The following is a 21,426-nucleotide window of genomic DNA, read 5'->3' as shown; positions in this document are numbered from 1 at the left end:
AGGACATAGATGAGGACTCATGGCAAGATGTGAGCCCAGCCAAAAACTCCAATAAAATTTGTATCAACTTTGAGGGACAGCTATGACCATGCAGGATTATCCAGACCAAACGTGACAATTACGCTACATACTATTCCTATTTATGTACCAGCATGCAAAATGTGAGCCTCCTACATGGTTTAGTTCTTGCGCTGTGGGCTTGTGAACTTTGACAAAAAAAAGAGGCCGAACAAAATCGACACCCCCCTCCCCCTGTAAAACTGGCTGTATCTTGGAAAGTATTGATCTTACATAAGAGTAATTTTACAGTGTGTCTCCTGGGTAAAATAGGTACACCTGGTCATTTTTTCAGAATTTTTTGAGACCTAAGTGCGTGGGCCCTGGTTGAACTGACGTGTAATGACCCCTCAGGTATGGGATGTTTTGTTGTATGCCTGTGATTTAATGTTTGTGAAATTGTAAAAATTAATAAAAACTTTAATGACAAAAAAAAGAGTCGCAGCAAGATACATACACACACACACACACACACTGCCGTTGCAGTAATGTATGATGCATGATGTTTTGTTTTTCTTTCTTTACACACTACTACGTACATGTATGCTTTGGCAATACAAATTGTATTTTTTGTCATGCCAATAAAGCTTAATTTAATTGGAGAGAGAGAGAGAGAGAGAGAGAGAGAGAGAGAGAGAGAGAGAGAGAGAGAGAGAGAGAGAGAAAGAAACAAAGAAAGAGAGAAAGAAAGAAAGAAAGAAAGAAAGAAAGAAAGAAAGAAAGAAAGAAAGGAGAGAGAGAGAAAATGTAATAAATACAAAACCAAAACAGGGGGTTAGCCAGCTCTACAAATGTTTTATCTTCCTAATTGAATCATTACATCAGACAAAATAGCTCTATAAACCAAGTTTCCAGGCCCTCATTGGGCCTTCACAGATGAATACTGAATAGTGTATAGAATGGAGGGCCTTCACAGATGAATACTGAATAGAGTGTATGGAATGGAGGGGGATTACCTGTTAAAGGTGAACTCCACGTCTAAAGGCTCCCCAAGGTAGGCTTGATGAAAATCATAATTCACTCGCAGACTCACGTCCTCCTCATTGATCTAATGGTGTCAGACCAGGTGGAAGGGTAAGGGTGAGTGTAAGAGTGTCACAGGCAACAAACGGTCACTGGGTACAAAATATCACATGCTATTTCTGGCCATCCGTCCATAATTCTCCAACACAATTCACATGAGTCAAGCATCACAACCGACTCACGATGTGGTATTTACCTCTGCGACATAGCCAACATACTCCACCACCACACCCCCAATTAGAGGCTTTTTAAGAAGCACCTTGTCACCTGGATAAAAAAAAAAAACAGGATCAAAGTGACACACAAAAAGCCAACAGCTATTTCCTTTGTAACAGATCATGAGGTTAACAAAACAGAATCTGTGCTCACAACTCCTGAGCTAGTGTTTCGGCTGCTGTTTCAAGTGCTTCTGAGCTCACAACTCCTGAGCTAGTGTTTCGGCTGCTGTTTCAAGTGCATGTGAATAGCAAACAGTGGAAACATTTTCATTCTCTGCTGGCTATTTCATAATAGAAAATTGAAGACAGAGGGAGGAGCAGCCAGTACACTAAGGTTCCTCCATAAATCTAGTTAGAGTAGCTTTGACAGTTGGCAGACAATCATTTACAGTTAACAAATTCTGTAGACCTTTATTCAAAGCAATTTTAAAGCATTGATTTATTTGGCATTAAAGCACTGTTCTTATTTAACAGATTTAAAGTACATACGAGTTCCCAGCTAATGCACCCCTAACCTTACTTTTCCCAAGGCTCTATTCTGCTGTGCGCCCCTAAGTAACCCAAGGCTCTATTCTGCTGTGCGCCCCTAAGTAACCCAAGGTTCTATTCTACTGTGCGCCCCTAAGTAACCCAAGGTTCTATTCTACTGTGCGCCCCTAACAGGGCAGCTGCTCACCGATGAACAGGCTGGGCCGGCCCTCAGCCAGGCCAGGTACCTCCAGGTGCAGGTGGACGGCTCCCTTGCGGAGCAGCGCGCCACTGATGCTGAACTCCCGCAGCTCGGACTCGGCATGCAGCTCCTCCAGCCACAACAGAGTGGAGAAGCGCTGCTGCAGGTTGGCCAGGGACAGTGGCTGGGGAGAGAGGTCAGCAGGGGAGACGCGTCAGCAGCACCCAGGGGTGGACAGGGTCAAGGGGACAGAACCTAGACCAGGCAGACGCATTCCTTATCCACTTCAGTGTTTCTGTCTTGTCTCACACAGATGTTTTTTGCATTTCAGGTTGTTGAGTAGAATTTGTATATTCTAAATCTACTGTGTGTTATTATGACCGCCGCGCAGCGAAGTGGCGGTCATATAGGTTTAGTCAGATTTTTTTTTTTTTTCCTTTTTCGCATGTCCAAATTTACGTCAAGGATTCCCGGGACACTGAAAGACCGGGGTAGGGCTGGGCAATATGGACCAAAACTGATATCCCAATATTTTGGGGCTGATTGGCGATATACGATATCGATACGATATTGATATTTCAAACAGAAAGAGCGAAGTGCTTCATATATTCACTCAACACAACAATTATGACAACACAGCCGGTTTTAATTATATTCATTTCAGACTGCTCTAACGGAGCTGTGCAAAAAAGTGTAAACAATACCAATAGGCATAGTTGCTCTGAGGGCTGTGCAAATAACAATATTCTGTCGACCCTGATTGGCAACACAGGCCTACAGCTTTACAACAAGAAAACAATAAAGGTAACACAAAACATAGGCTACCGTTAAAAGCCAATATAATAAACCAATTGGCATACAGATAGAGCTGTGCAAATTAGAAAAAGTAGGCTACACAGCACATACCTGTTTGTAAATATTTAACTGCACAAGGAGTAGGGCTGGGCGATATGGACCAAAACTGATATCCCAATATATTTTGGAGCTGATTGGCGATATACAATATATATCGATATTTTAAACAGAAAGAGCGAAGTGTTTAGTATTCACTCAACCAGCTTTAATTAGAATGATTTCAGACTGATCTAACATAGCTGTGCAAAAAAGTGTAAACAATAACATAGGCCTACAATAGGCATAGGCTACAGTTGCTCTGATAAAGCTGTGCAAATAATAAAAGACCAAAAGTTGACCATGACTGACAACGCAGGCCTACATTGTACTGCACAATGCAATATTTTGGGCACAAAATTATTGAAAACACCTGTAGTTTTGTCACACAATGCAGTTTTTTTACCCGTAAGGGTTTGATAGGGCCTAGATGACAAGCAAATGTAGCCTATGATGGCCTAGAGATGTTGCTATCAACAACAAAAATAGTTTTAAACAATTAGGCTACTTAAACAACGTAACTGAGTCACTCATCAAGAGTGTGATAGACGCTACCGTCATTTTGTATGCGTTCATTTTTGCATGTTCCGGTTCGTAAGAAAAATCCCTATGCGCGATTGAATGGGGTTTCAGGAATCATAAAAAATGATGCCCCTAACTGCTCGCGAGTCCCCGCGCGCACATCCTCTTAATAAAATCAGCGTGTAGGTTGTCTCCCTGAGGACTATAGATCTGCAAATGTATATCGCTAAACGCAAGCATTCATCAGTGTATTTAAATTAGCTAGGCTATGTACCAAAAATGACATTTTACCGTGAGTCGAAGAGCTGTAAACAGTGTTGTAACTTAAATCTGCGTGTACAAAACCGCTTGGAGCTCCAGTGGAATTTAGATTTCACAACGAGAATTCTCGCTCTAGCCGTTGATGTGCCGACGGAATAGGCATCAGCACTAACCTCTGATCAAGGTAAACAAAATCTGACTCAGTGTCCGTCATGTTTGAAAGTTTGTAGTGCTGCGAGGGAGAACGTGCACACGCAAGGGGCGCAGTTGAGCAGAGCTGCGGCTATCTGAATGGTCTGAATACAGAAGAGCAAGTGGCTTTGATAAAATGCCCCATTATTTGACATAATACCGGTATTACGATATTGTCTCAACTACATATCGTTTTCAAAAATATATCGGTCGTAGTCGTAATACCGATATATCGCCCAGCCCTAGACCGGGGTACACAAAACTTGGTGGGCATGTAACCACACATAGATAGCATGGAACCATCGTTTTTCGTTTTGATCTGTAGCCCCCCCGCTGGACTGGACCCCCCGAAAGGAGGGTAGGGCAGACACAGTTTTCTGTGAATATCTCGAGAACCGTAAGGTTTAGAAGGACCATTTTTTTTTGTATGTTGATCTCAAGGGGCCATGTCAACCAATTCAATAACCACTCATTTCATGTATAGCACCACCTAGTTAAACACAAAAAAGTAAAAATGAGGTGTTGTAATCGCAGGTATCTGTGACCTAACATAGTCAAAACTGCACGAAATTGGAAGTGTAGGATCATTATGACACCCTCTGAATGCACACCAAGTTTTGTGGAATTCCGTTCATGGGGGACCACACAATAAATTCATTTATGTTACTATATACCAACTGGCCTGTAGGCGGCCGGAGACAGTTTTCTGTGAATATCTCGAGAACCATAGGGCCTAGGATGTCCACCTTTTTTTTGTATGTTGGTCTTAAGGGGGCATGTCAACCCATCCCATTACCACTTATTTCATGTATAGCGCCACCTAGTTAAAAATTAAAAAGCAAAAAATGAGGTGTTTTCATCACAATATCTCTGGCTGACATGGTCGAAACTGCACATAATTGAAAGTGTAGGATCATTATGACACCCTCCGAATGCATGCCAAGTTTTGTGTACTTTCGTTCATGGGGGGCCTTACAATAAAATAATTTATGTGTACATTTTTGTGACCATACACCAACAAGGATTCCTGGGACACTGAAAGACCGGGGTACACGAAACTTAGTGGGCATGTAACCTCACATGGATAGCATGGAACCATCGTTTTTCGTTTTGATCTGTAGCCCCCCCGCTGGACTGGACCCCCCGAAAGGAGGGTAGGGCAGACACAGTTTTTGTGAATATCTTGAGAACCGTAGGGCCTAGGATGACCAATTTTTTCTTTATGTTTGCCTCCAGGGGTCATGTTAACCCATTCCATGTGCACACATGTGCATAAACAGATACACACGCACACACATACATTCACAGTAATCATACGTATGACACATACTCACACAGTAGACATATGTACGCATGCATGCACATGCACAAACACACATACGCAGACAAACACACAAGCACGCACACACACACACACACACCCACACACATAAACATAAACATGTGCACGCATACATGCACACAATTCAAGAATTTCTCAGAATTATGAACAGGCAAGATGGGGGTGGGGTTGTATAAAATCAATTTTACATGTGAAATCTATGAACTAATCATGTTTTGGTACTTGTTGTCTAGCAGATACCAGTGAGAATTGAGTGTGGATAATGCAATTTAGTGAGACAGTTAGAATCATATAGGCCTTTCAGCGTGATTTATTTTTGTGGAAAAAATGTGCTGGACTGGGCGGCGGTCATATTTTGTACCGCTCTGCGGTACATCTAGTTCTGTGTGCATGCAGTCTTTCTATAGCATGCTGCTATATTAAGTGCACACAGCCTTTCTATAGCATGTCATTATATTACGTGCATGTGGTCTTTCTATAGCATGTCAATATATTATGTGCCCACGGTCTTTCTATATTATGTGCATGCGGTCTTTCTATAGCATGTCATTATATTACGTGCATGTGGTCTTTCTATAGCATGTCAATATATTATGTGGACACAGTCTTTCTATATTATGTGCATTATAGTCTTCCTATAGCATGCCGTTATTATTGTGTGCAAGACACAGAAAGGACAAACACTGCACCAGACCAACCTCTCCCAACTGGGGCTGAACCACCAGCACGTCATTCCTGGACTCCACACAATCACGAAGAGCCTGGGGCACTGGGTAGTTGCCCAAAAAGTTGGGCAAGTGCCTTTTTGATGTCCTGACAACAAAACACACAAATGTCACTATACATGCAAATGTCTCTCTCCAGGGTAGTGGCGGAGAGGGGGAGAGAGAGAGAGAGAGGGAGAGGGAGGAGGGGATGAGAGAGAGAGAGAGAGAGGGGGGAGAGAGAGAGGGGGAGAGGGAGAAAGAGAGAGAGAGAGGGGGGGGAGATAGAGAGAGAGAGGGGAGGGAGGGAGAGAGAGAGAGAGAGGGGGGAGAGGGAGAAAGAGAGAGAGAGAGGGGGGAGAGGGAGAGGGAGAAGAGAGAGGGGGGGAGGGAGGGAGAGAGAGAGAGAGAGGGGGGAGAGGGAGAAAGAGAGAGAGAGGGGGGAGAGGGAGAAAGAGAGAGAGAGAGGGGGGAGAGGGAGAAAGAGAGAGAGAGAGAGAGAGAGAGAGAGAGAGAGAGAGAGAGAGAGAGAGAGGGGGGAGAGGGAGAAAGAGAGAGAGAGAGAGAGAGAGAGAGAGAGAAAGAAAGAAAGAAAGAAAGAAAGAAAGAAAGAAAGAAAGAAAGAAAGAAAGAAAGAAAGAAAGAAAGAAAGAAAGAGAGAGAGAGAGAGAGAGAGAGAGAGAGAGAGAGAGAGAGAGAGAGAACTGACCTCACTGGAGCAGGGGCCATGACCGTGCGCATGGTGGTCGGCTGCTGCTGCTGTTGCTGTCGCAGTTGGGAGACTGGGCAGTAGGGGGCACTAGGCAGCAACAGCTTCTCCTCCCTGCTGCTCACTGCCACCTCCAGGCGCCGCCCGATGGTGAAGGAGGAGAAGTGCAGCAGGAGCAGCTCAGCACAGCGACCCAGGCTCCTATTGGACAACGCAAATATGCAATATATAGACTTGTGCTCCTATTGGACAATGCAAATAAGCAATATATAGACTTGTGCAAGGGCAAGATCAGACTGAGTCATTAATCATTAGTACAGTAAGTCTGTTACACTGACTTAACCCCATTTTCATACAGAAACATTTAATTTCTAATCAGTTTCAATACTACCTGAGAAACAACACAAAACTGTTACTACATAGTGGGGATTCCAAGGGATTCGCCTTCACCTGGCGGCCAGAACGAGGCTACAGGGTACACTTGCCATTACACCTCAGTCCAGCAGATGGTGGTAATGCACTCCATTTGCAAACTATTATGCATGTGTGTGTGCGTATGTGTTTGGATGAACACTCATTAGTGTAGAATGTAAAAAGAACTGGTGTGCTGGTGACCTGTACTTATGTTTTACACACACACACAGGCATCATTTCTAGCTAATAAATAAGTTTTAAATGTAGGCTATAGCCATTTAAACGCATTTTACCTGCTAGGCAGCAGCTTAGCCACATAACACGGATTCTCTGGCAGGTGCAATAGAAAGAAACAAAATTCCAGTGGATATTTCACATCTTATCAAAGACTGGCGTTAAGAGTGACGTTTTTGCCTCAAAAATAAAGCCAAGAACTTAAGGATTTTAACCCCATGCAGTGACATGCAGGTCTCTTTTGTGAAGGAACCCCATGCTAAAATAAAACTCTGTAGTCACAAATTTGATCGTGTTAGTATGAATACATGTTGTAGTATGCGATTCCTACAGTGTAAAAAATTATACTAACATCTTGGAAACGTGGTAAAATGATTGAAATAGATTAAGAAAGCCACCACTATGGTCACTACTATAGTTAGATTGACTTTGATCCATTCTGATTTTCCAACAACACCATCACTCACTTTCCACGGCAGCCGACGGTCACTGAGCCCTTCTGTCCGGGCGCGATCTGCAGGTCTCTCTCCAGGCTGCGGGTGGCGCTCTTCTGCCCAGCGGCCTGCTGCAGCTCCTCGTACATAACATCCGAGCCCTCGGCGTCTCCGTCCACCTCGTCTCTCTGCAGCTGCTCTTCGTCCTGTACCCGTCCGGGGAAAGCGGGCAGTGGGCAGAAGCCGTAGCCCCCGATGCTGCCCAGTACGGGCACGCGAGCTCGCATGTAGGCTGTGTACGGGTTGCTTGGCACCTGGGGCCCGCCATTGAACATCCACATTTTGCCAGGCTGCAAGAGGGGCGACTTGCCATCCAGAGAGTTAGCCATGCTCAGGTCCAGGATAAAGGTGAACTGCTCTTGTGAATCCCAGCCAGCAAAATCACAGCACTTCAGCTGACGGGCTTCTGAGCCCTTGTTCCTACCACAAAGTACAGGGGAGCATATATACTTTTAAAAAAGCCATTACATCATGTCCTTGGTTTTCAAACTTGCACCAGGATGAAAACATTTCAAAGTGAGCCATCTAGATGAATAACATATACAGATGGTTAACTATTCAGTAATTCAACACTCACTCTATCCAGATCACAAGCTCTTTGCTCTCTCCTAACAGAAGATCTCCAAAGTCAGTGACCTCACTGACCACCAGGCCTTCTTTGTTCTCCAGCAGAGACTCCAGCTCTGCTTCTGGCATGGGCAGCGCAGGTCCCGCACTGTCACACCCAAAGAGATAGATAGCAAAGGTAGAACAAAGCCAGTAATATGTATGAAAATTAGGCATCTGGCCATCTTCTGCCTTTACTTCAATTTACTGGACAGATTTTACGTCGATCTCATTGCTCAGATTTTACATTCATATATCAAATGGCATTATCCAGCAAAATCATGAAAGGTACAGTATGTAAAGCGTCCGGTAGCCGACCGGTAGTGTGACAATGTGACATCAAAATTGCGTCATTTCCTCTGTCGCACAAGAAATTTCAGCTTCGTGCAGGCAGGTTGTGCACAGGAGATTTTTTTCAGATGCGCGCGACAAGCAGGATGAGCTTGAAGCCAAGATCAGAGAGCATGCGTGCCTCTACACCAGTGGTCCCCAAACTACGGCCCGCCACCTCATTTTGGGTGGCCCCCCAAAACATGTCCGTGGTATATAGCAACCGGCCCGCACGGGAGTACGACATCGTCAAACTATAACCTCCGCAATTTCCCCCATTCATTCTCTATGGCGAGTCTTAACAGTACACATTAAATACTCTTTTTGTCCACTGGTGGTTGTTTTGGCGCTGTTTCGCGTTTGCCATCAAAAACGGAATGAAATGTAGGCCTACCTGCAAACAATGTAAGAGGCCTATGCTGACTGCATCAGTGCTCAAAGTATTGTAAAAGTTTATCAATTAATTGTTAATAACTAACTAACTTCTATTCAAGTCATATTTCTGGGATTTTCTGGGATAATTATTTCTATTTTGTATTCACCCGTTCAAATATTCATACAAAGAGGTCACAAGTTCAGGTGAGTGAAAGTTAGAATGGTGGTCATTTCATTTCATAAAATTCTCATAGTTTGAGAACTTTAAATGTTCAGAGTTCACACATTTTTAATAAAATATACTTTTGGGACTCCCTGCTAATACTTTTGGGAATGCAAAAGTCTTTTTATTAGTATTATTTAATTTGAGTTACATTTTACACTGATATGGCATGATGGCAATATAAACACAGCTAACAATGGTATTAAATTGCAATAGCCTATAGATTAAATGTAATGGAATATTCAACTAAGGTAGACTGCTGTTGTTTACAGCACTAAGCTATTTATGGTTACTGATATACTCCGAGTCTCTGGCCCTCTCTTAGAGCCAGGCATAGTAAGATGGCCCTCGGAAGAAAAAGTTTGGGGACCACTGCTCTATACAGACATCAACCACATTCAGGCATTTTTGCCTAGCCCACATCTTAAATAAACATGGTGTTTGAATAGTCAGTTTGAGAATAGAGGGAAATTAACCTGGCTGTTACCAGCGAGAGTTCGTGCAGTGTTTCCCATACATTGACTAATCTGTGGCGGTGCGCCATTAAATCAAAATCGGCCGCCACATATTAATATTCTATGTTTAATTTAATTTAAATTAAATTAAATATAAGATCAAATCCTTGCATTGCCATTGAGCTGGGCTATTTACGCACGCACCTTTCCTTACCCCGCCCCGCTCTCTCTCGTAGCCTGCTGCCCCTCCTCTGTGCATTTAAGAAAATATTCACGATTGTTGAAGGATTGTTGTTGCCACATAGAAGCATTGCATAGAAGACATCTGGCTAAATTGCTATTAAATCCGCTTAGCATCGTGACTATGCTGCGCAAATTTGTTCAAAACTGCTGCATTGAAGTGAACTCTGCTAAGGTCTTATCACAACATAGTAGGCTACATTGAAGAGACTAAACTAAGTTAAGTTATGCAATCAAGCAGTATCTCAAAGCTAACGTTAGAATACTGTTTGGATGTCGAATTTAGCATGCGCAGCCTACTTACAGCTGCTTGTTTCGTTGAAGGGCTAATTTTATTGACTGACACTAAATGTAAATGGAAAAGTGTTTTCCAAAATTCCAAAGTGCTTGTCCCAAGGAGAAGTGCAACTATGTAGAAAACGTTATGAATTGCATCCACATCAGCAGCCTTTTAACTGTGTTACTCACAAACGTCTTATGTGAGGCACTCAATTAGACCTATACACTACCAAGACGATCTTAATACACCCCGCCCCCCCCCCACCATTGTCCAAGTCAGCTACCGCCACAAATTTAGTCCAATTCTGTGGGAAACACTGTCGTGGTTTTTAAATAGTTTGCTGGATAAGTTAATGAAGCTACCAGAGAGAGATGTAACACCCAGGACCCAGGACCCAGGGACATGCCAATAATCCAGCAAAAGGTAACAAAGATATTTATTTTCAACCAAAGGATATCTGCTAAGGCCTGAAAAAAATCTCTTTCCATGGATAAAGTAGCCTATCTATCTATCTATCTATCTATCTATCTGCACACACCTTGGAAACTAAATGGTAATGATGGTAGTTGTGAATAGCAGCAACGGAAGTCTGAAGTATCATCACAGAGGGTAGTTTTTACTGCCATTGAGGCCAATTCAGGAGAATATTGCAACTAGTGTCGCGACCACCACGCGCGAGTATAAATGGTTACGGCGCTCCCGTGACATCACATTGTCGCGCTACCGGTCGGGAGTGGCGAGTATGTAGGACACTTAAGGTAAGGTAAGAAAGGTACAAATCATATTTGCTTCTTAGATATTGTATCCATGTCCTTGGCAGCTTGCTCTTCTAGCTAGGTGTACACTCTGGGAGCAAGGCGTGGGTGCTGGGTGTACACTCTGGGAGCAAGGCGTGGGTGCTGGGTGTACACTCTGGGAGCAAGGCGTGGGTGCTGGGTGTACACTCTGGGAGCAAGTCGTGGGTGCTGGGTTGCGTCTCCGTTCTCACCTGTGAGACGGGGCCATGCACAGAGCCCTCCAGCAGTAGAAGGACTGACTGCTCTCCACCACCACCACACTGACCAGGTCGCCCGGCCCAGGCCGGTACTGAGCGGGTAGCAGCAGCGCGTCCAGGCTGAAGAACACGCTGTCCTCCACCACGCCACTGCTGCCGAACACACTGGACACACGCACCTGAGCACACACACACACACACACACACACACCATCTGAGATACTGTATTCTCTGGCAAAGATCTTGCATGTAGTTTACTACTTTGTCTCGACATACTAAGGCTGAAGGTAACAATCAGAAACGAAAATATATCACTCTGCAAAATGACAAAGTGCAGTAATTGGTTATGAGTATCACCTGCTACAGCCATGAATACTACACTTTTTACCGTCACATTAACATGAGTACTGCACTTCAACATGAATACTACACTTCTTACCGTCACATTAACATGAATACTACACTTCTTACTCACATTAACATGAATACAAAACTAGACATTCTAACACACCTTATATGTGATTTTGGGAACTCTGTGATGAATGGAAATGAAATATATGACGATCGAAAACTCAAGAAAACATTTTATCTGGACATTTTATCATAACTTGGTTGCCGCTTTGGGTCGAATCAGTTAGCGTGTTTCCATCCAACTCATGCGAATTAGTGATGCGCATCCGTGGTAATGCGCATAAATAAAATGCGTATTAGTCAGCGTTTCCAACACCTATTGATTCTAAGTATTTTGGGACACTTTGCCTATGTTGAGTGAAATGGACGCCTCTCTGCTGTCGGAATAGCCTAGGCCCTATAGGCCTAATTCATTCCTTCATTTTGAAAATATTTTGTTTAATATCGATTAGAAGGAGAAAGCGGAGAATGTTTATATTGCGCGATCGGGCCGGAGACCGCCATACACTTGGGAACGACCAAGGTCTCGGCAGTTTTTTTGTCAAATTTGGCACTTCACTGTAGAGCTTCATTTCTATCATGTCACGCGGGCTCAGGCTTGCGCGGTAGGCTAAATGAGCGGTCAGGTGATGCATTTCGGTTAGCTGCGAGAAAGATGCAGAAAAGGATGCTTAGGAGGTGAAACAGAGGCTGGCCTCTTGTGACTGGCGTTTTAGTTACACCGGCAAAGAAAGCAAAGTCTGAGGTGTGGAAAAGTTTTGATCATGTGCATAATAAGAATAAAATCCAAAGGATGCAATATTCTGTAGAACGACAGGGAATTCGTCGCTGATAAGGCATGTTGATCAAAGCTGTCAGTGCCCATCAGGATCACATCGTTTGTTAGGCTACAGCAACAAAATCAAACCCTGCAAAGGTGAAACAAATGGTTACGGAGAAAAAGTGTGTCAGCTTTCGCTGTAAAGACCTTTTAATATCGTAAATGGCGAGGGGTTTGAAAAGCTGGAGCAAGAACTATTTAATGTCGGGGCTGCGTATGGGAGGGTTCCCGCAAACTTCAGAATGCTGAGAGGACTTGGGCTATTTTATTTCTTTGTTCCAACTTCCAAGTGGCCTAGGCTACATTAGTCATGAATAAATGATGTCAAACGTTACTCATTCTTGACAAAAGGCAAAAGAGCTGCATGCGTGCGGACATTTGAATAATGTATGTATGTATGTCTACTGGCATGAGTAGTGTCTTGCTACTGGCATGAGTAAGTGCAGTGCATAGTTTGACATTGTTTGGATAAGAAAAGCTAAATATATCGTTATATATCGGTAAAAGAAGCACAAGTTGGCTTTCTCCGCTCTACCATAGCCACCATCTCACACAGCACTGCACGCATGACCAGAGAGAGGATAAGCGGAGATTTGGCAGCACTAAATCACGGTTAAAATGCAAGATGTTTGATTATCATCTCTGACCTTATGTTTGCTTGCATAAAATGATTACGCAGATTTTGCAACAACACGCCAACAAACACGGGTATGTAGTGGCTATTCAAAATTACACGAAAAGTATGTGCAATAAACTGATGCTTTGAATAGCCCAGGCTACATTGGACGTGAGACTGTGAATAAACAAACTACATTTCCGACTGCAAGGTCCCAAATTGAAACAAGCGATAGGCTAATGGTCCCGAACTTAACGTTTCAGAAGACGTGCCACACAGCTAGACAACAAGTGGCAGACAGAGAAACGTCACTTATGCTAGGGCTGGGCGATATGGACCAAAACTGATATCCCGATATTTTGGGGCTGATTGGCGATATACGATATAGATACGATATTGATATTTTTCAAACAGAAAGAGCGAAGTGCTTCATATATTCACTCAACACAACAATTATGACAACACAGCCGGTTTTAATTATATTCATTTCAGACTGCTCTAACGGAGCTGTGCAAAAAAGTGTAAACAATACCAATAGGCATAGTTGCTCTGAGGGCTGTGCAAATAACAATATTCTGTCGACCCTGATTGGCAACACAGGCCTACAGCTTTACAACAAGAAAACAATAAAGGTAACACAAAACATAGGCTACCGTTAAAAGCCAATATAATAAACCAATTGGCATACAGATAGAGCTGTGCAAATTAGAAAAAGTAGGCTACACAGCACATACCTGTTTGTAAATATTTAACTGCACAAGGAGTAGGGCTGGGCGATATGGACCAAAACTGATATCCCAATATATTTTGGAGCTGATTGGCGATATACAATATATATCGATATTTTAAACAGAAAGAGCTAAGTGTTTCGTATTCACTCAACCAGCTTTAATTAGAATGATTTCAGACTGCTCTAACATAGCTGTGCAAAAAAGTGTAAACAATAACATAGGCCTACAATAGGCATAGGCTACAGTTGCCCTGATAAAGCTGTGCAAATAATAAAAGACCAAAAGTTGACCCTGACTGACAACGCAGGCCTACATTGTACTGCACAATGCAATATTTTGGGCACAAAAATATTGAAAAAACCTGTAGTTTTGTCACACAATGCAGTTTTTTTACCCGTAAGGGTTTGATAGGGCCTAGATGACAAGCAAATGTAACCTATGATGGCCTAGACATGTTGCTATCAACAACAAAAATAGTTTTAAACAATTAGGCTACTTAAACAACGTAACTGAGTCACTCATCAAGAGTGTGATAGACGCTACCGTCGTTTTGTATGCGTTCATTTTTGCATGTTCCGGTTCGAAGAAAAATCCCTATGCGCGATTGAATGGGGTTTCAGGAATCATAAAAAATGATGCCCCTAACTGCTCGCGAGTCCCCGCGCGCATATCCTCTTAATAAAATCAGCGTGTAGGTTGTCTCCCTGAGGACTATAGATCTGCAAATGTATATCGCTAAACGCAAGCATTCATCAGTGTATTTAAATTAGCTAGGCTATGTACCAAAAATGACATTTTACCGTGAGTCGAAGAGCTGTTAACAGTGTTGTAACTTAAATCTGCGTGTACAAAACCGCTTGGAGCTCCAGTGGAATTTCGATTTCACAACGAGAATTCTCGGTCTATCCGTTGATGTGCCGACGGAATAGGCATCAGCACCAACCTCTGATCAAGGTAAACAAAATCTGACTCAGTGTCCGTCATGTTTGAAAGTTTGTAGTGCTGCGAGGGAGAACGTGCACACGCAAGGGGCGCAGTTGAGCAGAGCTGCGGCTATCTGAATGGTCTGAACACAGAAGAGCAAGTGGCTTTGATAAAATGCCCCATTATTTGACATAATACCGGTATTACGATATTGTCTCAACTACATATCGTTTTCAAAAATATATCGGTCGTAGTCGTAATACCGATATATCGCCCAGCCCTAACTTATGCTACCAAACACTGCTTTTGAGTCACATCGTTGCAAATGTCAAACGATCACAAAATGGCTTGTCTTTACTATCAGGAAAGTTATGCAATAAGCTAGGCCTATAGCCTTAACTCAAAACATTTGTTATGCCATTCTGATCTGTAGAAATCACATGCAGTCATGCCTAAATTCTGCTTACTGCACATTAATTATAGGCTATATATTATGATATTCAGTATACATTATTGAATGCTTAGCTGGAATGATGTTTTTCCCTATCATCCAATTGTTAAAGCAGGCATACCTGCGGGCATGTAATCGGGCTACAGGTTTTCTACAGGAATGGCATGTTTGAACGGGCACTGCACTAGTTGTATAAACTTGCGATGTGTGCCGATCGAGTTGTTGGCGAAAAATGTAGCGTCAGCAAAACAACTGTGCACCGAAGTGTGTATTCAGTTTGTTTTATTCTACGGAAACAAGCAAGAGAACACATCAAGTTGCCTAATGTTATAGGGAAGCGCCAGAGATTGCTGAGATTCTCTGAAGGTTACGTCACACGATTCGAATAAACCGTTTCCATCAACTTTATTCGCATTATACCGTATGCGCATCGAGAGTTAATCCACCCCCTCTAGCGAATCAAATATAGATGCGCATTAGGATTTTTGATACGCATTTCACGTGTTTCCAACCGGGATTTCTTATTCGAATAGATTAAATGCGCATTAGGAAGTTGGATGGAAACACGCTAAGTGACGCATGCACGTCAGGTCAAAACCAGGCCATTTTCGTGGGTCTATCACTAGGTGGCAGTCTCGCCAAGTCTCGCTGATCACTTCCCGGAAAGTTTACACAAGTAAGTAACAGGCAACACTTAATATTTCATGAAAGATGTTATATCTCCATTTCTAAAAAAAAAACAGCGATTTTGATGAAAACTAGCCACTTTCTCAGGAACAGAGGCGTGTAGAAATACACGGTTTGCACCCACCGAGAGCTTAAAGTCTCACCTTTAATCGAGCTATTGTATGTGGTCATAGCTATAACACAGAATATGCTGTGGCTGTACAAAAATCATCAACAATGGTCTAGATTGCTGGCACTCTAGGACAAAGCTCCCGAAAACAGCTTGGCATTCAATGAGTTAACATGAATACTACATTTTAACATGAATACTACACTTCTTACTCACATTAACATGAATACTACACTTTAACATGAATACTACAGTTCTTACTCACATTAACATGAATACTACATTTCAACATGAATACTACATTTCAACATGAATACTACATTTCAACATGAATACTACACTTCAACATGAATACTACATTTCAACATGAATACTACACTTCTTACTGTCACATTAACAGGAACTGTGGAAGTGAAACCTGGTCTTATGAGGGACAGAGAAGCAGGTCTACACACAGAATAGTTTGCAATCTGAGGGCTCCAGACTGACCTGGTCGAGGCGGCGATAACGCAGCGGGGAAACCGTACGGGCCTGACTGGACCAGTGAGTGGGACTGATTATATACTGCGCTTGCACCCAGTCTCCCTTCATTGGTTCATAGCCTACAAAGAGACCAGATACGACAAATATGACCACCGTAATCTTTGCAACTTATACAAATGTGTGCTTGCTCTGGAGAACTGTAGTCAGCAACCTTCACACAATGCAGAGCGGGAAAAAAAGGTTGTCTGATTAATGAACCCTCCATCGCGGTCACATGAGGTCACTGTGCCAACCAGCGGTCGGAGCTTTTCAAAGTCGTTCTCCAGCGACACTTCTCCCATGTCTTCCCACGCATCAGCCTGGCGCTCCACCTGGGGAGGAGGGGAAACAGACGATCAGAAGATCAGCATCCGTCAAATTAATAAGAATAAAAAAAAAAAAAAGATCAAAAGAGCATGCATGCTAACAAAACAATAGTCATACCCATAGAGATGACCATGAGCTCATCAGTAACACAGCCTGACCCCCCCCCCCACACACACACACACACCAAAGCTCACTCCACTCACCCTGATGGCCCTCCAGCCACACTGAACTCCGTCACGCACTGCTATTGCGCTGACAGCATCCCCCGCCCGTAGGGGCACCCCCCCCAGGACCTCTCTGGAGGTGAAGTAGATGGAGTCGTTGATCAGCCCGTAGTCCTGACACAGGCGAGTCACCACGCCTCCACGCACCTGTTGGATCTCCTCAGTAGCTACAGAATCAAATAAGGATTTCGTTCTTTTCTTCACTTTGTTTCGCAAAATTACCATGTACAACTCTTAGAGAGAGCTCTGCAAATGACAGGTATTGTGCAATCACTTCAGTTTGGTTAAAATGAATGAATGTTGCTATGACTCAACAGGTGTGATGAAGTTAGTGTGCAATAGCAATGGTTCTGAACGTTCAAACCGAATTGTGGAGAACTCGTGCTATTGCATAGTTAAGTTAAAGACAAACCTGTACCAAACTTCTCATCATCGCTGCCCTCAGCTCTCCTCCACAAGGGCCACAGTAGTTTGGATAACACAAATTGCACAGCTGTTGCCATGATAGAGGAATGCCTAGGATAGAGAGGTGACCAACCATCAAATCAACGAGGAACAACTCAAGCAAACTTTAGGTTTATCAGCATGGCCCACAGCCACGGGTATTAGCCATCTTTTTGGGCCGTAATAACCAAGACTTATATGCGTGGAAGTTTATAGCAAGTAGAAGAGCTAATGTTACTAACTTGAGGACAATTCTAAAGACAACTGTAAGACCTTAAAACTTAATCATATTAACACAACTCCCAATGATGGTTAATTAATGACATTAAATTAGGCAAACACTCCAGTTAAAGACAGCCAGACAACTCACACGTGTACGCTGGTATCCCACTTTTCTCACGTGCAGACTGTTTAGCCTAGCGTGCTTCCTTCACTGTGCTAAGGCAATCGTTACAAAAAGTCCTCGCAAGCTAAACTTCTCAAAAGATCCAATTTGGAGTTCAAGTCGAATTGTACGTTTCCAAAGGACAAATATGAATGCACGGTGTTTGTTACCACGCTAAACTCAGGTTTACGTAGGAAAATAATCTACTGCACATGCTGGTCAATCGTTGTCACTGTGGTGTCGACCTTGGCATCTGCTGATGAATGACGTCAGTTTAATCAAGGGATTCACTACATCGGTCTGTGTGATCTTTTCTGGGCCCAAAACACTGTAAAATATAATGTCCGAATTATCACCAACAGAGGGCGCAAGTGTATACATTTTTAAGGCTTTCAAAAATAAAATCACCTGGGCCGGCCATCCTAGAATAGGCGTACCTGCTATCATTATGGTTGTATTCTTTCACACAAACACGGGTATTTGTGGGCGTTTAAGGGCGTTTTTTTATGTAGTCAAAGTTTAGTTATTGTAAACATAATAATCTTACATTTCAGAATCATGAGTGCTCTTCTGAATGTTGATGCATTGCTTTGAGGGTGTAGTGAAGCCCCTCCAGACACTTTTGAAGATCAAAATATTTTTTTGGATAAACAATGGATTTTTGTTAGGCTGAATGTGATCAACAAACTATGTACAAATATACACTATATACATACAAGACAGACCCCGCAAGTCGCTAGGCTCACGCCCGCATGGCAGACGGGCTGCCCAGGTTGGTCCGCAAGTCGCTAGGCTCACGCCCGAATGGCAGACGGGCTGCCCAAGTTGGTCCGCAAGTCGCAAGATCCAAAGAGGACCCAGATAAAACTCCGCCAGTCACAGGAGTTAAAACTGAGTCAGCCCACCAGACACAAGGCTAACCAAGAGGGCCAGGGTTCTATTACAGGTACTGTACTAGGTTAGCAAGTCTTTTAGTCGTAGACATTGTAATCTACCATTTTGTTTTATTTTATTAATACCGAAGTACAAAAAGATGCACCTGTGCTATTACATGAGCTGTGAACAACATCTGTTTGAATTTCAATCAGCTTCATTAATGTAATTCAATATGCATCTGCATATAAAAAGAAAGACTTTTGAATGTTTTCATTTATATTAAAGTCAGCTGATGTGATCTGAAACCCATATGATATGAACCATCTCTTGAATGTGCCAGAGAGGGAGAGATCACTCACTTTCCACATATAACCTGTTTAGGCCTGCAGCTGGCATTCAATGCTGTTTTCCATGTCAGGGGCATTTGGTTCACCCACACTATTTGTAATTTAAGATGATGCTCCTGTGACATAGTGTGCATAGATATTTTTATGATGAGACTCAGTCCTTGGAAGTCCACATTTAAACAAACCCTGGCCTTTTCTGTGCCCTGCTTAAGTATCACAATCCATCTTCAGGCACATTCTGAAAAGCACTTGGCAGTTTTGTACTTGTCTTTGTACTTTGTATTTTACCTTAAACAGACATGTTTTATTTTTAAGAATTTCTTGGGGCAGAAGAGATGCTGCCAGCTCCTCAGAATCAGATACCATCTCTCATGTTGTTTTATTCTGTGGTGCATCTATATTAAGATTTTGATAGTTGTGCAGATCTTGAAATACTTGTAGAGTAGATTCAGCCAGATGTCTCTAGGCAACTGAATACCTGAGTTTTCCAGGAAATCATAGTTCAAAGCTTAGGAGTTATGTTTATCTAACGATTTTATGACACAGTTATGCACACAGGAAAAAATATGCATGTTTTTCCTTATGATAGTTTCATAACTTTTGTTGCAGGCTATTTTGAAGAACTAAGAAAGATGTATTGTCTTGTTCAGAAGGGAAGATTTTTCCATTGGATTTATGGAAATTAATGTACATATTTTGGTGGGTAGCATTGCCAGCTGTGTACCAGGGTGGAAAGGAAACGGACAGGAACTTTTATGCTTTCAAATATTTATTTTCCAGAAGATTCAGACATAGTATATCAGAGACACTAGGATATTATTGAATTTTATTGTGTTTAGGCTCTCACAAATACAACTGCTCGGCAATTTGCAAAGTGATGCTGACCAAAACAGGCCTAACATGCAAATAGTAGATAATCTCCAGGGAGACAGTTGAGTCCAGGCAAGGTGACATCACTGTCCGTCCATGTAACTGTCGCGTTTTTTTCTAGGTGCTTCCCAAAGTCCCCCTGTTAGAACTTTCTGGCCTCTGCTGAGGTTGGATAGCTGGAGGTCCACCCTGACAAAAATAGGGATGGAAGCCATAACTCACTAACACAGGGGCCTGCTGGAAAGGTGCTAATCATCTTGGCATTGCACAGTATACACACAGAGCCAAATGTATGGGGGAGTGCCAAATTTAGAGCTGCATAGTCATTAGGTCACAGAGTCGATAGGGGTTACATCAAAAGATGCAAGCTCATAAAACATTAATAGAATGTTCAGAGACATGTCAGCAGACATAGATATACATCACATACTGTATAATATGCCCGCGGCAACTATCGTCCAGGCTTGAACATTGGGAGACATGTTGAAGCTCATGTTAGACTTAGTGCACCCTTTATGGATAGAGCATGCAGCAATCCAGCTACAACATGTTTGCTGTCTGCTGCAGCGACATGTAGCCCATGCCCTATCACTGACCGCCCTCAAAATAAGTCATACGGGTCAAGTGATGATGTGTGGGGAAAACAAATGGTATGATTGTTCAAAAGTCATGTAGAGTTTAAACTGTTATAATGACGACTATGCTTGTGGGCCACTAGGGTTACTTTTCAGATCAAATGTATGATTGCTAATCACATTTGTTCTCCACTGTGGTCTACAACTCAAGGCACCTCTGACGGACAGAATCTCAAATCATTGATTGCATGCTGATTGCAGATGTTTACTCCAACTAGAAAAAATACATTGCAGAAGTCCTGCCCTTGGATGATCTTGGCTGTCATCTGCAGACGAGTTTGGCAGAGAACCACTGCAGGCCCCGTACATGCCACTAGGAGGCAGTAGATCACATAAGATTTTTGTTTTCTTGCCAGGGTGCAAATAAGGCCAAGCATTGTCCCAGATGCAAATATCCAGGATACTCTGTTGCTATTTCAGTGTGCATGATTCTCTATTGAATACAAAAACACAAAATCACTGCATTCCTACTGCTATCAAGATCAAACAGGACTGGTATGCACTAATCGGATTCTGTTTGACATAAACTTCCTCTCTCCAATCAGAGGATGAATTACTCTACCGAACCAAAACAGGAGCAGACAAAGCAAAACAAAAGCTGACTCTCAGAAACAAGCATGCCCAGGGCATCTCCAGGACAGGTCATGTTTTATAATGTCTAGAAGCACTTCAGAATCACTATGGGAAGATCATAGTGTAGCCTACACACAGAGTTATTAGATCCAGTCAGGGAAACAAAGTAGACCCTATTCTACTTTCCGTGCTGTGGATGAGTTAATGTGCACATGAATCACTTTTTGATTTTGGCATTAC

General features: G+C 42.8%; 1 protein-coding gene across 1 annotated transcript in view; it reads right to left on the bottom strand.

Moving 5' to 3' along the window:
• Window positions 1–17,559, bottom strand: part of LOC143138945 (RNA helicase Mov10l1-like) — a 54,215-nt gene extending 36,656 nt beyond the window's left edge. Inside the window, exons 1-12 of the mRNA XM_076299444.1 lie at window positions 17,469–17,559; window positions 17,036–17,223; window positions 16,678–16,837; window positions 16,473–16,585; window positions 11,229–11,413; window positions 8,309–8,446; window positions 7,705–8,151; window positions 6,590–6,790; window positions 5,875–5,989; window positions 1,975–2,152; window positions 1,277–1,347; window positions 1,014–1,105 (exon numbers count right to left, since the gene is read on the bottom strand). Coding sequence (XP_076155559.1) covers window positions 1,014–1,105; window positions 1,277–1,347; window positions 1,975–2,152; window positions 5,875–5,989; window positions 6,590–6,790; window positions 7,705–8,151; window positions 8,309–8,446; window positions 11,229–11,413; window positions 16,473–16,585; window positions 16,678–16,837; window positions 17,036–17,223; window positions 17,469–17,559 — 1,979 coding nt within the window. The remainder of the gene's footprint in view (window positions 1–1,013; window positions 1,106–1,276; window positions 1,348–1,974; window positions 2,153–5,874; window positions 5,990–6,589; window positions 6,791–7,704; window positions 8,152–8,308; window positions 8,447–11,228; window positions 11,414–16,472; window positions 16,586–16,677; window positions 16,838–17,035; window positions 17,224–17,468) is intronic.
• Between the last annotated feature and the right edge of the window lie 3,867 nt (window positions 17,560–21,426).

This window comes from Alosa pseudoharengus, unplaced genomic scaffold (assembly GCF_046254945.1).
Source record: "Alosa pseudoharengus isolate Yale_2024_CS ecotype anadromous, Long Island Sound unplaced genomic scaffold, YU_APseudo_1.1 YU_APseudo_1.1_scf_10, whole genome shotgun sequence".
NCBI classification, from domain to species: domain Eukaryota; kingdom Metazoa; phylum Chordata; class Actinopteri; order Clupeiformes; family Clupeidae; genus Alosa; species Alosa pseudoharengus.
This window is presented reverse-complemented; position numbering and strand designations above follow the sequence as displayed.